This window comes from Mytilus trossulus, chromosome 10, assembly GCF_036588685.1.
Source record: "Mytilus trossulus isolate FHL-02 chromosome 10, PNRI_Mtr1.1.1.hap1, whole genome shotgun sequence".
Taxonomy (NCBI): Eukaryota; Metazoa; Mollusca; class Bivalvia; order Mytilida; family Mytilidae; genus Mytilus; species Mytilus trossulus.
Window position 1 is genome coordinate 38,248,504 of NC_086382.1, and position 17,308 is coordinate 38,265,811.

At 33.1% G+C, this 17,308-nt stretch overlaps 1 protein-coding gene across 1 annotated transcript in view; it reads left to right on the forward strand.

Moving 5' to 3' along the window:
* The window catches only part of LOC134687879 (E3 ubiquitin-protein ligase rnf213-alpha-like), a 144,354-nt gene that overhangs the window by 69,596 nt on the left and 57,450 nt on the right, over positions 1-17,308 (forward strand). The window contains exons 41-54 of the mRNA XM_063548337.1: positions 2,135-2,268; positions 2,664-2,756; positions 3,332-3,502; positions 4,177-4,337; positions 4,892-5,114; positions 5,765-5,935; positions 7,868-7,930; positions 9,017-9,126; positions 10,264-10,401; positions 11,439-11,601; positions 12,162-12,247; positions 14,844-14,976; positions 15,654-15,761; positions 16,484-16,569. Of these exons, the coding sequence (XP_063404407.1) occupies positions 2,135-2,268; positions 2,664-2,756; positions 3,332-3,502; positions 4,177-4,337; positions 4,892-5,114; positions 5,765-5,935; positions 7,868-7,930; positions 9,017-9,126; positions 10,264-10,401; positions 11,439-11,601; positions 12,162-12,247; positions 14,844-14,976; positions 15,654-15,761; positions 16,484-16,569 (1,840 nt within the window). The remainder of the gene's footprint in view (positions 1-2,134; positions 2,269-2,663; positions 2,757-3,331; positions 3,503-4,176; positions 4,338-4,891; positions 5,115-5,764; positions 5,936-7,867; positions 7,931-9,016; positions 9,127-10,263; positions 10,402-11,438; positions 11,602-12,161; positions 12,248-14,843; positions 14,977-15,653; positions 15,762-16,483; positions 16,570-17,308) is intronic.

Below are 17,308 nucleotides of genomic sequence, written 5' to 3' on the forward strand. Positions count from 1 at the left end.
TAAACAAAATCATGAAGCGCCTTTTATATGGAAGTCTTTAATGTATAAGGCAATTCATGATTTTTATTTATCTTTAATAAAAATATGAAATATATTTTTGGTATTATTTGAAAATATTTTTTTCGTGTTTCTTTTTTTTATTATTATTATTAGCATTGTCTGGTTGTATGCTAGCATGTTCCATTGATTCTATTGTGGTAGGCCATGGGTTCAAACCCCGAAACGGTAGGTCAGACCAATGACTTAAAAATTGGTAGAATAATGTGTCCAGGTAGGTTGACATGTCTTCCAGCGGAATGTTTAGATGTTTACAGATAACTTGTGATCACTTGTGACATTAGAACGTCAAACATCTGATTAAGTAACAATGTTGGTCTAGTCTTCTCCGTACCTATTCTTATGGTTAATGATTATGTATAATAAATGTATCCTAATTGATCTAAACATCAACCCAACAATGTTAGATCTGTAAATTTGCTTTCGCAAATTTTTGGTTCTTCCCTCGCCGGGATTCGAACCCATGCTACTGTGATATCGTGACACCAAATCGCCTGCACTGCAGCCGTCCCGCTAGACCACACGACCACCTGGGCTCTCAAAAAAAGAGCTTTCGCTGGCCATGTGTTACCTTTCTATGTCAGTTTTAATCTAGCGGCGTACTACAGTACATGATATATAATATATATATATATACATCAGAACATGTGTTGAAGCTTTTTAATAGTACAGGTCACAGGAGAATCGGAAAGTTTTGGTTGACCAACAGAGATTAACTTTAATATTGAAACTTGTTTTGTTACTTACTAGGCTAGCTAATAAAAAAAAACCGCATTTCTGTTATATATTTTTTTTAATTTTTTATCATAGATAGTAATGCTGAAATAAGCTTCTTCTGTTTCATGCATCCGAACCCCCCAATAAAAAAGGGCCCAAAAAATGTTCGCCTCCGTCCGCTCGGCAAAATGCCTCACTTTAAAAGGACATGCACTACGGCCTTGACTTGTTAGGCAAAACTGTATTATTTGACAACACTACTAATTATCTATTTAGTCTATACTTTACATGCAAATGTGTTACAATGAACATGTTATGTTAGTTCAGAATATTGAATTATGCTTTGCATGTGGATAAACATTTGCACAATTTATGGATTTTTCTTATTATTGCTGTACAATATTCATGTGTGCTTTGTAATGATTTTCATTGATAAAAAAAATTGAGAGGAAATAAAAAATCATAAACCTTTCATAGGATAACTAATTAAATTGGTTAGGCCTTGCAGTCATAAAAAGTTTGACAAATATCATACTTACACTAAAATATACAGTTATAGGGGGAGGGTTGAGATCTCATAAACATGTTTAACCCCGCAGCATTTTTGTGCCTTTCCCAAGTCAGCAGCCTCTGGCCTTTGTTAGTCTTGTATTATTTTTATTTTAGTTTCTTGTGTACAATTTGGAAATAAGTATGGCGTTATTATCACTGAACTAGTATATATTTGTTTAGGGGCCAGCTGAAGGACATCTTCGGGTGCGGGAATTTCTCGCTACATTGAAGACCTATTGGCGACCTTCTGCTGTTGTTTTTTCTATGGTCTGGTTGTTGTCTCTTTGACACATTCCCCATTTCCATTCTCAATTTAACCTATGAAAATATTAGATTTGCTGTTACTAGCAAAAAAAATGGAACATAGTAAACATTTATATATGAGGGCCCACAAGTTAAAAATCTTTTAAAGGTCTCATTTAGGGACGACATCACAAGTTCAATGAAGGATAAAAAACTTAATTCACTTAGTTTTTTCACTGACCACCCCCCACTCTAAACTTAATTTGGGAAAAAATTGATTGACCCATATAGATATATGTAAAAATCAATGTCGGATAACCACATCTTGCAGCAGTTCAAACCCCCACCCCAAACTATTTGAATTAATTTTTTTTAATTTTTTATCTTACATTGATCTTTTGATGTCGTCCCTTAATAGGTTATGTATTAAAAGCAAACTTACTTGAAATTCAGGTATTTTATGACAAAGTCATCTGCTATTTCAATGATAAATTTTCATGTGTCAATGCTTTTACTATCATTGATGAAAAGAATGTATATATAGTAATCCTGCTGCAATTTTCAGGCCATGTTCCAATGAGACACTTGGTTTACAGAGTCCAGTCCTTACCACAAAGTATGTTACCGTTAGTCTGGGACTTTGGACAGCTGAATACTACTGTAGAAGAAATGTACATCAGACAAATGGTCCTCAGATATGTATGTATTTCTAGGAATTTTGAATGTTATAAATCAACACAAATTTTTAAAATAAAAGGGCTCAGATTTATATATCTTCAGTTTTTTTTTCATTGTTAAAAACAGTGATATCACATTTTAGTTTTTTTCTACATCTGAACTTCAATTTTAAAATATCTAAGGACCTTAATATTTTATTTTTTGTTGTTGTTGTTTTTTGTTGTTTTTTTACCTTAAAACTGTTCTTCTTGAAGTTGTGCGCCAGTATTTAAGTAAATGAATAATCTTTATTTCAAAGTCGGGCTTTATGTTACATTTCCACACCATTAAGACTGAGAAGAATTGTTCTAAAATCTATTGTCATTTTGCTATAATTTGTAATAAAAATTATATTTCTGTATTTTTGCAATTTTCAGATAAAGAATGGCCAATTGCCCACATTACAAGGATTGGATACAACTGTCAGTAAGATACTGACTGTATCACAGGACTTCATGAGAGAACAAAAGGTAAATTACATAACAAAATAACGTAGGATTTGTTGTCAATAGACATTTTATTATCAGAATCTTGATTAAAAATTCCGCCAACTTTTGGGTTTTTTTTTCAAATCAAGAAAGAAGTATTGCCTGCCTGTCTGTGCAACCTATTTGTACATATTGTTACCTCAATCAATTGCATGCAGCAATAGGTCTAGACACAGTATTGATCTTTTTATGCCCCATTTATGGACATTATGTTTTCTGGTCTGTCCATCCATTTGTTCATTTGTTTGTTTGTTCGTTCATTATTCCATTCATCTGTCCCGCTTCAGGTTAACATATTTGGTTTAGGCAGTTTTTGATGAAGTTCAGGTCCAATCAACATGTTCCCTATGATATGATCTTTCTAATTGTAATGCCAAATTCGAGGTTTGTCCACATTTTCAGGTAGAAAATGATAGTGTGGATGGGGCATCTGTGTACATTGGACATATTCTTGTCACCATTAAATTTGGTATTTTTATACCTTTCAAATTTTCTCTTCAGTAGGTTTTCTTTACCATTTAATTTCTAGTTAATTTTTTAAAACAAATGTATTTTAGGATGAGTGTAGTTTTGTAAGTTTACGAGATGTAGAGAGAGTTCTACAGGTGATGAGTTGGTTCTTCAGTCAGTCTCAGGATGATGACGCTTTGTTCCAGAGGATGAGAGATGATTCAGAAGATTCTGAAACAGAATCTGAAGACGAAAGCATGGAACTAGGACATGTACAGGTAAAGTTGAAAAACATGTTTAACCCCACCACAATTTGACCCTGTTCCGAGTCAGAAGTCTCTGGCCTTTGTTAGTCTTGTATGATTTTTGTTGAGCCTGCAACTTTTGTTGCAAAAAGCTCGACATAGGGTTAGTGAATCAGCGGCGGATTATTTCAAAGGTCAAGATAAATTTGAGAAAGGAAATGGGGAATGTGTTAAAGCGACAACAACCCGACCATAGAGCAGACAACAGTCGAAGGCCACCAAAGGGTCTTCAATGAAGCGAGAAACACCCACACCCAGATGCGTCCTTCAGCTGGCCCCTTTAAAATATGTATACTAGTACAGTGATAATGAACGTCATACTAAACTCCTAATTATAAACAAGATACTAAAATTAAAAATCATACAAGACTAACAAAGGCTCACAACAGGTTCTAGTTGTCATTTTGACTTTCATAGCATGAAGACTGTTTTAAGATGCACATACATGTATTGATAATTATGCAATGATATTTTTTTATAATACATAATTGGTTTTTTCCTGCTGTTTCTTTTAACATGGAAAAATGTCCTGAAATTATGATTATAATTCTTTACAAAACATTCCTCCAAAATAAAATTCCAAATGAAAATAAAGATCATGCTTAGAAATACATAGATGTGATAATAAATGTGAAGTACCTTTTCAGCATATGGATGATGTCACTAGGTCACTGGTACTTGCCCTAGGAGTTTGTTACCATGCTTGTTTGAAGAATAGAGAGGAATACAGGGAAACAGTTGCACAATATTTTACACAGCCTTTACGTTTAGTAGGTGGTGCTGATGGCATTGAAGAGGAAATATCAAGGTATATATGATTGATTGTAGCTATCTGAATTAACCTCTGCTTGAAATTGTTTCGTGCATATTTAGGTCATGTACAAAATCACAAATAATGCATTAGAAAAATTAACCAGAATGGAGGGCAGGAAGTTTAGACTGAAAAATAAGAGTGTATTGGATATGGGCAGAAATTTTATATTAGTCCACCTAGGGACCCTTCAGAGAGTTGCTAGTTATATTTTTATACCCTAGTTAACCCTTGGTTTGTATTTCTTATTATACTATTCTTAGAATGTTAATCCTTATTTCCAATGTTCATATCTATAAAAGTTATTTAGAAAATCCATATGTCCAATGTCTATTACCCAGTAACCGCAAGATTGAAGTTTTGATTTTATGAATGATCTGCCCTGGTTGACCAGGGGTCATTTGGGGATACACATGTCATATTGGACCTTGCGACATAAAGATATTTCCCAGAAAAAACACCATTTACAGGACCAGGTATTGCAAAGTGTAGTAAATGCACGATATATGTACATTTGCAAAAAGGATTTAAAAATATCAATCAATTTATAGATGCCAAGCAGTATTTTTGGACAGTGTAGAATTGGCTCCAAACATAGCGAAGAACCAAGCCTTGAAAGAGAACGTTTTTATGATGATAGTTTGTATAGAACTAAGGATCCCTATGTTCTTGGTTGGCAAGCCAGGCAGTTCTAAATCACTGGCCAAGACAATAGTAGCTGATGCCATGCAAGGAAATGCTGCACATAATGATCTTTTCAAGAGCTACAAACAGGTATATTGTAATTGTATTGAAAATGATCCAAAAACCAATTCCAGGAATAATCCCTTCAAACAAATTCTTATTGTACCCCATCTTTAAAAACGTGGAGAGAAATTGTCTGTCCCATGAATATTTTTCAACACATTGTTCACAGGAGCTTTGACTTTACAAGAATTTCTGACAAACAAACAAATGGAAGTTTTTAATGACCTTGACTGGCTATACAGCAGAATTTCTGAAATTTTGATTCAGAGTTTATATAAGTCAGCCATACCATGTGATGCATTTTCACATCACATGACTCAACAACTTCCTGTTTACCCAACACTTGCATCATTTTTTTCACATGACATCCAAGTTAAAAACTTTCTTCACATGTTTTCTCAGAAACTACACTACAAGGACAATTTAGAATAACAATATTTTGCCTTTTTTTTTTTATCAATTACCAGAAGAAGTTTGATAGTGCCGCACACAAGCCTATTGAAAAATTTTACTTCCTTGAACATTTAAAATGTTTAAGGGTCACTCTTTACTGCAAAATCTTCAAAAATTAGTACCCCTGTAATAAATGATGAATATATTGTATAATTATAATAACAGTTTAAGGGATTAAATCAAACATCACCTTTGAATGATTTGAAATTTGTCTTTTATCTTAGGTTCAAATGGTGTCCTTCCAGTGCAGTCCTCTATCAGTACCTGAGGGTATTGTAGGGACATTCAGACAGTGTGCAGCCTATCAGAAAGATAAAAATTTAGACAGATTTGTGTCTATTGTTGTACTGGATGAAATTGGTTTGGCTGAAGATTCTCCTAGGATGCCACTGAAGGTACAGATATAAGTTATCATGTGATTTAAAGCTATAATAAAAGAAAAGGATAAAAAATGTTGGTTGGCTATTTTGCAAAAATCATTTTGTTATGTATACATGTGTTTTTTTAACCCTGTCACATTTTTGTGTCAGTCCCAATTCGGGAGCCACTGGCCTTTGTTAGTCTTGTATGATTTTCAATTTTGATTTCTTGTGTATAATTTGGAGTTAAGTATGACGTCCTTTATCACTGTACTAGTATAGATATTTGTTTAGGGGCCTGCTGAAGGATGCCTCTGGGTGCGGGAGTTTCTCGCTGCATTGAAGACCTATTGGTGACCTTCTGCTGTTGTCTGTTCTATGGTCGGGTTGTTGTCTCTTTCTCACATTCCCCATTTCCATTCTCAATTTTATTAGCTCACCTGGCCCAAAGGGCCATGTGTGCTTATGCCATCACTTGGCGTCTGGCGTCGTCAGGCGTCCGTCGTCTGTCGTCCTCGTCGGTCGTCGTAAAATATTTTAAGAATCTTCTCCTCTTAAACTACTTGGCCAAATACTTCCAAACTTTAACTGAATGTTCCTTAGGGTATCTAGTTTATAAATTGTATCCGAAGTTTTGATCTATCAACAAACATGGTCGCCATTGCTAAAAATAGAACATAGGGGTCAAATGCAGTTTTTGGCTTATATCTCAAAAACAAAAGCATTTAGAGCAAATCTGACATGGGGTAAAAATGTTCACTAGGTCAAGATCTATCAGCCCTGAAATTTTCAGATGAAGCAAACAACCCTTTGTTGGGTTGCTGCCCCTTTATTGGTAATTTTAAGGAAATTTTGCAGTTTTTGGTCATTATCTTGAATATTATAATAGATAAAGATAAACTGTAAACAGCAAAAATGATCAGCAAAGTAAGATCTACAAATAAGGTAATATGATCACAATTGTCAATTGACCCCTTAAGGGGTTATTGTCCTTTAATGACAACTTTTCACAATTTGTTCATCATATTTGCTAACTTTAAAAAATCTTCTCCTCTAAAACTACTCAACCAAATTCAACCAAACTTCAACTGAATGATCAGTAGGGTGTATAAAATAAAATTTGTGCTTTATTTTCTATTTCGTCAAAAAACATGGCCGTCATGGCTAAAAATAGAACACAGGTTAAAATGCAGTTTTTGGCTTATATTTCAAAAACTCCAGCATTTAGAGCAAATAAGACAGAAGTTAAAGTATTTATTAGGTCAAGTTCTACCTGTCCTGAAATTTTCAGCCGAATTGGGAAACTGGTTTTTCAGGTATAATGCCCCAGAATTGATGATTTTAAAGAAATTTTGCAGTTTTTGGTTATTATCTTGAATATTATTAAAGATACAGATAAACTGTTAATAGCAAAAATGTTAAGCAAAGTAAGATCTACAAATAAATCAATTTGACCAAAATTGTCAATTGACCCCTTAAGGAGTTATTGCCCTTTAAAGATTTTTTTCACAATTTGTTCATCATGTTGACTTACTTTAAAAAATCTTCTCCTTTGAAACTGCTGTATCAATTTCAGCAAAACTTAGGCTAAATGAGAAATGAGTTTCAGAGTATCTTGTATAAATTTTATATTTTATTCCCTTGTATGTCAAGAAACATAGCTCCTATGGCTAAAATAGAACATAGGAGAAAATGATTTTTTTTTTTTGCTTTTGAAGAAAATAGGACGATTCAAAGAACATTTAAATAAATTGAAAAACCAAAAAAATCATTGATGAGAGATTTAACCAAAAAATTAAGGAGAGCGATTCAGGCTCTTGAGAGCCTCTTGTTTTCTATAGACGTGAATATTGCATTATGAAAATTGTCATAAATGCTTTTCTTGAAGCAACAATGTTAGTTGATGGTAAAGAAGAAACCTTCTGGTTATGGCACAGTGCATAATTTTTACCATTCATTTGTTTGCAGACGTTGCATCCTTTGCTAGAAGATGGTTGTCCTGATGATGAAGAACCTGAAAAATATAAAAAGGTAGGAATCTTTTACCATATAGCGGTATATTTCATGAATAAGGCTTACGAAAAATTTGGTGGATATTATTTTGGCGGATTCAAAACTTTTATCAATACCTTTGCATGTACACCTTTAGTTTGGCGAAATTAATTTTGACAATTTTGTTCTTTCTGCGAAAATAAGCAAAAATTTACATCCCGCAAAAATAACCCACTATACTGTATTGAATTACACTAATTAAAAATACTTAAGATGGGAAAACAGTTAAACACAGGTACTTGATTTTAAGATAAGAACTCATATAATTATTATACCCACACTTTAAAAAAATGAGGGTATACTGATTTACCTCTGTCTGTCCTTCCATGTGTCAGTTCGTCCATCCCATGAATATTTTCATTGCTTTTTCTCAGGAACTGCAATACAAGGATTTCTGAAATTTGGTTTCAGGGTTTATATAAGTTAGCTATAACATGTGATACGTTTTCAAATTCATCACTCAACAACTTCTTGTTTATTAAACACTTGTATCATTTTACACATCATAGCCAAGTTGAAAATTTTCATTACATTTTTTCTGAAGAACTACAATACAAGGATGTCTGAAATTTGGTTTCAGGGTTTATATAAGTCAGCTATACTGTGTGATGCATTTTCAGATTCAACTTCTTGTTTGCTGAAATATTTCAGCAGGGAGTAGTAGCTCACAGTTTATTGTTAAAGAATGAAAATGTAACTTTGTTACATAACCTAAACAGTGTTCTCTCGAGGGCCTTTTAGCATGATGGTAATGTGATGCTATATTTCTGAATGTGATGCTATCTGAATTGATTGTAAGATTGTGTTATGGATGACGATTGGATGTGATGCTTTTTTAGAAACAAGATGGTATTTCAAATTTCCTTGTTGACCAGGATGCTATGTGAAATATCTGGGGAGAACACTGCCTATAATTGAAGATGTTTGAAACAGGCATGTGCTTATTGTTTGCAGGTTGCTTTTATTGGTATATCCAACTGGGCTTTACACCCTGCCAAGATGAACAGAGGTATACTAGTTCAGAGAGAGGGTTCCAGATATTACTGATTTGTATATTATTTACAGGTTGCGTTTATTGGTATATCTAACTGGGCTTTAGACCCTGCCAAGATGAACAGAGGTATCCTGGTTCAGAGAGAGGTTCCGGATGTCAAAGAACTTACAGAAAGTGCTGAGTAAGTAATTTTTTATGACAAAAAAAGAAGGGATATGTTGTGTTAATTTCTAACTTAAGGTGGCTCGTGGGTACAAAAATTTCAGCAAAAAATAAACCTTTATTTAAAATGTTTTTTCATTGAAAAGCTCCAAATTATCTCCCTTTGGTGCAAAAATGCCATCTTTTGGCATTGAATTTGAAATATCTTTTTTAACTCATCAATGACCTATATTTTTTATAATGTTTTCAAATAAGCTGTACATAAACTAAATTATTGTAAAATTTAAGCAATTTCTGTAATTTGGTTATTTTTTTATTTCGATATTATCTTTATTTAACCTATTAGTTCAACAGAAAAAATGGACATTAACAAAAATGTATGCTTCTTCCGGAAGCAGATTGTGAGCCTAAATAAACGGTGCCCCATTTTTTTTATTTCATTTTTCTTTAAAGTATATGATAAAGTTTATTTATAAAAAAATATAGTAAAATCCTATATTAGAAAAAAAATTGATTTATACCCAGGAGCCCCCTTAAGGATGTTCGCTTGTCATGTTTTGCGGTTTTGGTCAGATTTTCAGAATCCTCTGGTTTTAACCATGTCATTGCCTTAAAAAAAATTGCCTATTGACCCCCATTTTTCTTTTTATAAATCTTTTACATCTTTAATTATAAGCCATCTGTAAAAGTCTTGTAAAATCTTTGTTATTTTTTTAATAGTTTTTGAGAATTTTAACTTGTCAATGATAAAGCTATGAAAAATCAAGGGAGAACATTTTTTTGCCAAAATTTCAATGGCTAATATCTCGAAAACAAGCACATTGATCTTTATATATTTTTTTTGCATTTTGGTTCCTTTGTTAATCCCCTATCAGTTTATAGTAGTGTTATGAAAAGCTTGTTATTTTGAAACTGAGTAGCAAACCTCATTAAAAGGGAAATCAATAAAACAGACACAATCAATGTCAAAGAAAGAAGTGATGAAATTAACGAGAAACAGCAGAAACACAACATAACACATCAAAATATAAAACCTTAAAATTTTATAAAAGGTTGAATTATTATGTCTTGAATTTAAATGAAAGTTTGGTATTTACTGGTAAAAGGTTTCACTATAAAAGAAAACATAATCATCAATGAATTTTACTATTTTCAGGGGAATCTGCTCAACCAGTAAGAAGGTCTTGAAACTAATCAGACCCATGATACCAATAATGGCTGTTTCTTATTTAGATCTATTTAAAGAGGCATCAACAAAGATGAGGGAATTCTTTGGACTGAGAGATTTTTACAGGTAAAAATTTTGTTCCAAGGTTATAATTAATTTTATACAAATTGTTTCCAAAGTTGATTAGCATGTACATTCTTGCTTATAATAATTAATTATACCATATATAATTGTATGAAATGAGGATGGTTGTTCATTAAAAAATATCTTTGCACATAAAAGGAAATCTATGAGAGAATTTTGAAATAAAATATGAAAAGATAGGTTTAATAATATACTTAACGAAAATAAGAATAAAAATTGATGTCACCGAAATTGTTTTCTTGCTACAACTAAAAAAATTGATTTGATTTGATTTTTGGTGTTTAAACGCCAATTTTAAGCACCGCATTTAGGCTATTGTGTGGCAGCCAGTTTTTATTGCTGGAGGAAGCCAAAGTGCCTGGAAAAGTTGAAAATTAAAATTTCCCTATCGCTTCAGTATATTTTTTTTTTTACTAAAATGGCCAAGTTGAAAAATGATTCTAAAAACACAATTATTTGGTATTTCTATAAACATTTTAAAAAATGCAACAAATCATCAACTTTTCTTTCAATAAATAAAGAGTCTAACCTATAAATTGCAACTGGCTCCAAATTTGCAGATTTTGGAAAGATCTAGACTGATTGTGTACTGTGATTGTACAATCCAAGATGGAGGTACACAATGAATCTGCCTTAAGGCCTAAAATAAAATATTGTTTTTTCCCCAATCCCGACTCGACCCTGCAAAATTGGTGCTACTCATAAAATTTAATTGTCAAAACTAAGTCAAATATTTTTTTATTCATTTTGGATTTTCAGGCTTGCCGCATCGTCTGATAATGTTCAAGCTTTTCGGAAAAATAAAATTATTTTCCTACCTACCTACCCACACCTGGCTTGGCAGGGTCGGGATTGGGGAAACAAACAATATTTTAATTTAGGCCTCAAGTAAACTAAATGTATTGTTTGGCACACTACTGAAATAGAAAAAAAATTATTGCTTTACAATGTTGGAAAGAAAATTTGATCCATGTTTGATGAGAGAGTCTATTATGTTGAACTGATTATATTTGTTATAGTTTGCTGAAGATGCTGTATGCTTTTGTGTCTACCTCAAGAAAGAAACCAACATGGCCTCAACTTGAACATTGTATTTTGAGGAACTTTGGAGGACTGGAAGATGTGAAACCAGTCGAAATCTTCTATAATAGTCTGTCACATTTAGTGGACAAGACTGAACAGGTAATAAATTGGTCATGAAAAAGTGATCTCTAATTTAATGTCCTGCCCCTTAATTAAAAAAAAGACTGCTCAGGCATGCTGTTTCCATGATGGTGTCAGCTTTGCAGTATTAGTTTGTGAGTATGCCATTAAAATGAAAACTACTAGTGATAGGTCCACCTGGGTAATTCAATGATATTTGGTATGCAGTTGTATTAGCATTGGTAGGTAGATTATTTGGTCCCATATCAAGTCTATTGACTTGAAATGTTTTGGATAGTGTACTTGTTTAACAGATTGACATTCAAATTTCATCATTTGCATCTCAAACACTATCTAAATACACCTTATCGCTAATCCCGGCTGACCTGGCCGCTTGAACTTTTGATGCATACAACAATCACTTTTCCATTGTGGCGTCAGATATTTTGGATTGTGACGTCAAAATTTTACATGAACCTGTGTGATTACCAGTAATGGCGGACAAATACCGATAAGGTGTATTACAAAAATGGAGAGACATATACCTATGTCAACAGTTAATCAATACTAGTAATAATTCTGTATGTTTCTTTTCACAGAAGAGAGAAGAGGACCCAGATTGTACATCATCAGGAATGATACAGGCTTGTTTAACTGGAGATAAGGGAGATAACAAATCCAATAGGTCAGTACTCACAACTAAGGGAGGTAACAAAAGTTTGAATTAATTAAATTTTTGTTTTACAATGTTCATAACTAATTTTTTAGCTCACCTGGCCCGAAGGGCCAAGTGAGCTTTTCTCATCACTTGGCGTCCGGCGTCCGTCGTCCGTCGTCGTCGTCGTCCGTCCGTCGTCGTTAACTTTTACAAAAATCTTCTCCTCTGAAACTACTGGGCCAAATCAAACAAAACTTGGCCACATTCATCATTGGGGTATCTAGTTTAAAAAATGTGTGGCGTGACCCGGTCAACCAACCAAGATGGCCGCCACGGCTAAAAATAGAACATAGGGGTAAAATGCAGTTTTTGGCTTATATCTCAAAAACCAAAGCATTTTGAGGAAATCTGACATGGGGTAAAAATGTTTATCAGGTCAAGATCTATCTGCCCTGAAATTTTCAGATGAATCGGTCAATCGGTTGTTGGGTTGCTGCCCCTGAATTGGTAATTTTGAAGAAATTTTGCTGTTTTTGGTTATTATCTTGAATATTATTATAGTTAGAGATAAACTGTTAACAGCAATAATGTTCAGCAAAGTAAGATCTACAAATAAGTCAACATGACCAAAATGGTCAGTTGACCCGTTTAGGAGTTATTGCCCTTTATAGTCAATTTTTAACCATTTTTCGTTAATTAAAGTAATCTTTTACAAAAATCTTCTCCTCTGAAACTACTTGGCCAAATTAATCCAAACTTGGCCACAATCATCTTTGGGGTATCTAGTTTAAAAAATGTGTGGCGTGACCTGGTCAACCAACCAAGATGGCCCCCACGGCTAAAAATAGAACAAAGGGGTAAAATGCAGTTTTTGGCTTATAACTCAAAAACCAAAGCATTTTGAGGAAATCTGACATGGGGTAAAAATGTTAATCAGGTCAAGATCTATCTGCCCTGAAATTTTCAGATGAATCGGTCAATCGTTTGTTGGGTTGCTGCCCCTGAATTGGTAATTTTGAGGAAATTTTGCTGTTTTTGGTTATTATCTTGAATATTATTATAGATAGAGATAAACTGTAAACAGCAATAATGTTCAGCAAAGTAAGATCTACAAATAAGTCAACATGACCAAAATGGTTAGTTGACCCGTTTAGGAGTTATTGCCCTTTATAGTCAATTTTTAACCATTTTTCGTAAATTAAAGTAATCTTTTACAAAAATCTTCTCCTTTGAAACTACTGGGCCAAATTAATCCAAACTTGGCCACAATCATCTTTGGGGTATCTAGTTTAAAAAATGTGTGGCGTGACCTGGTCAACCAACCAAGATGGCCGCCACCGCTAAAAATAGAACATAGGGGTAAAATGCAGTTTTTGGCTTATAACTCAAAAACCAAAGCATTTTGAGGAAATCTGACACGGATAAAAATGTTTATCAGGTCAAGAACTATCTGCCCTGAAATTTTCAGATGAATCGGTCAATCGGTTGTTGGGTTGCTGCCCCTGAACTGGTAATTTTGAGATAATTTTGCTGTTTTTGGTTATTATCTTGAATATTATTATAGATAGAGATAAATTGTAAACAGCAATAATGTTCAGCAAAGTAAGATCTACAAATAAGTCAACATGACCAAAATGGTCAGTTGACCCCTTTAGGAGTTATTGCCCTTTATAGTCAATCTTTAACCATTTTTCATAAATCTAAGTAATCTTTTACAAAATCTCCACTGAAACTACTAGGCCACAATCATCTTTGGGGTATCTAGTTTGAAAAATGTGTCCGATGACCTGGCCATTCAACCAAGATGGCCGCCACGGCTAAAAATAGAACATAGGGGTAAAATGCAGTTTTTTGCTTATAACTATGAAACCAAAGCATCTAGAGCAAATCTGACAAGAAGTTAAATTGTTAATCAAGTCAATATCTATCTGCCCTGAATTTTTCAGATGAATTGGACAACTGGTTGTTGGGTTGCTGCCCTCCAATTGGTAATTTTTAAAGAAATTTTGCCGTTTTTGGTTATCTTGAATACTATTATAGATAGCGATAAACTGTAAACAGCAATAATGTTCAGCAAAGTAAGATCTACAAATAAGTCAACATGACCTAAATGGTCAACTGACCCCTTAAGGAGTTTTTGCCCTTTATAGTAAATTTTTAACAATTTTCATTAATTTGGTAAATTTATGTAAATGTTTACCAAATATAGTTCTCTGTTACTAATGGGCAAAGTTCATGATAGATATAATTGTAAGAAGCAAAATCGTTCAGTAAAGTAAGAACTTCAAACACATCACCATCACCAAAATACAATTTTGTCATGAATCCATTTGTGTCCTTTGTTTAATATGCACATAGACCAAGGTGAGCGACACAGGCTCTTTAGAGCCTCTAGTTTATATTTATGTACTGTAAATTCAGAAAATATAGCCAATAATGTTATTGTGTGAGGATTTCAATAGTCAGAAGTCACATTCTAAAATCTGACATATTGTATGTAGCTTTTCCTGCAGTCCTAAAAATTATTCTCACATTATGGTCTGTCATCTTAAAATTGCAATAATAAATACACACAATAATTACTAAATTTACAGTACTTGATTGACATATCAATATATTTTAGTGAGAGTAGATACCTGTTGCTGCTTACAGAGAACTATGGAGCACTGACTGTTCTACAACAGAAAATCTTCACAATGGATAATGCTGTTGTTATCTTTGGAAGTAGCTTTCCCAGTGACCAGGAATATACACAGGTATATATGAAAATGAGCTCACCATGACATGTTATGATCTTTTTATCATATGCTTCAACAATGGAGAAAAATAACAGATTCATATATTGATCCTTTTACGTAGTTCCCAAATAGAAGTTCAAAGAGTAAAAAGTCCACGGACGTCGGCCTCAAAATTTATTACTTTTGATATGAAATTTTTCTACCATATACCTCAACAGAGAAAAAAAACAGATTTTAATATGAATGAATTGACAAAAAAAATAATCAACAATATACATTATGAAGACTGTTAGGAAAGGTCAACCTTTTCAAAGTAACTTACTAAATTATGTTTGAAACTTTAAAAAATGCATTTATTTAATAATTTGTTTGTTTATTAATTTTGTTTATTATTATTATTATTTTACACAATATACTTTTCAGTATCTGAATAATTGTTATGTACACTATTTTTCACTGAAAACGTAGCATTGAGGTGTATTTTCCAGAATATGCCAAGTATCACCAAAATGCCATGCGATAACGTTACGGAAAGGCTAGTGATAACAATTGAAGCATGTGATAAACTTTTCATATCAGCCTGCTAAGCACCAATTAGAAAAATATGGAATTTATGTAAATTTAATGCTATTATCATTTAGTAAAAAATCATATGTTATTTAGTCTTAAGTATATGATAAATTATTTTATCGCAGGTGTGCAGAAATATAAACAGAATAAAAGTGTGTATGGAAACTGGAAGCACTGTCATTCTTTTGAATCTGGAAAACCTATATGAAAGTCTGTATGATGCTCTGAACCAGGTATGCCATATTATATATCAACTTTCCAAATACATGTAGGAGGCTTTGAAATGGGTATCCTGTCAGTAGTTGTTGATGCAAATTTTAAATTTATGTAGAAATAAAATATCAATCAGGAAACATCCAATAGCTTTTGTGTGATGACATCATTTGCAGTCTGAAAAAAACAATGTCTTTGTGCAATGCTATGACATGAGTAGAGGCATGACTTGAAGACATGACTGAAAATTTGATATAGGCACAGTTAATATATATATCATAAGTTATAAGTACGTCTGAGTCAGTGACAACCCTACAACAGATGTATCCATCGGATCGCCATCAATGATGGTGATACATGGCTGTGTACATAATGTATATACAACTCGTCTAAACATCAACCCAACAATGTTAGATCTGTAAATTTGCTTTCGCAAATTTTTGGTTCTTCCCTCGCCGGGATTCGAACCCATGCTACTGTGATATCGTGACACCAAATCGCCTGCACTGCAGCCGTCCCACTAGACCCCACGGACACCTGGGCTCTCATAAGTTATATATTCACATTTTCCACTGAGATGATTTTGTTTTCAAATTCAATATCAACATAGAAATAAGCAAAATAAACCAGTAATAATATGTATTGCATTTCAAAAATGAATGTGTTGAAAAGTATAATTTATCTGAAAGATAATAAATTGTCCATTCATTTATATTGAATTATCTGATCTGTTTAATTTCAGTATTATGTTTTGTTTGGAGGAGAAAGATATGTAGATTTAGGACTTGGTTCACATAGGGTTAAATGCAGAGTACATAAGAAATTCAGGTAATTGAAAATTATCACACAAATAATTGTAAGATAAAAATTTTTACTATGCTGCAGGGATCTCCATGGATGAAAATTGAACCATGGAGGAACTTTAACCATCATAAACAGTATCTAAGCCGTACAGTGTAGCGCGATCGAAAGTATTTCATTCCTCCACATAAGGATAGGTGAACATGCAAATTCATTGCTTATTTAAATTATATGTATTTATAGAAGTATATATATATTTTCAATAATTGCTGTTTGTAACTCTTCAAAGTACAAGCCTTCATGCCCCCTCCCTTTCCCTTAGTCGAGAATGACCAATAGCTATCATGGAGGTCACCATGTAGTTCTCTTGCTATTTTTGGGTTTTAAAAATCATGTGGAGCTTATTTTTCACCAACACTGTCAAATTCAGAAGTCATGAAACCATTACCGGTATGGCTGATTTGCAGCAACGAAAAAACGAGTCCTACGGGTTTATATGTAAAAGGTTAAAAAAGATTTGTAAAGCAAACTCTGTCAAATGAAATGGTTTTTAATGACTTTATTTAGCAAATCGGTGCTATGCAACATGCATCTTTCGAGTCTGAATAGAAACCAGAAACGCGGATGTATCAATTTCATTGTTAACTACGAAATGAATTCGGAATTACGATACGATATTTCTTTACAGGAAATATTAAAAGTTTATAGTTTTAACTTTTAAAGTAATTCTATATTATCGTTACAATACAGCAGTACTTGAGTTATT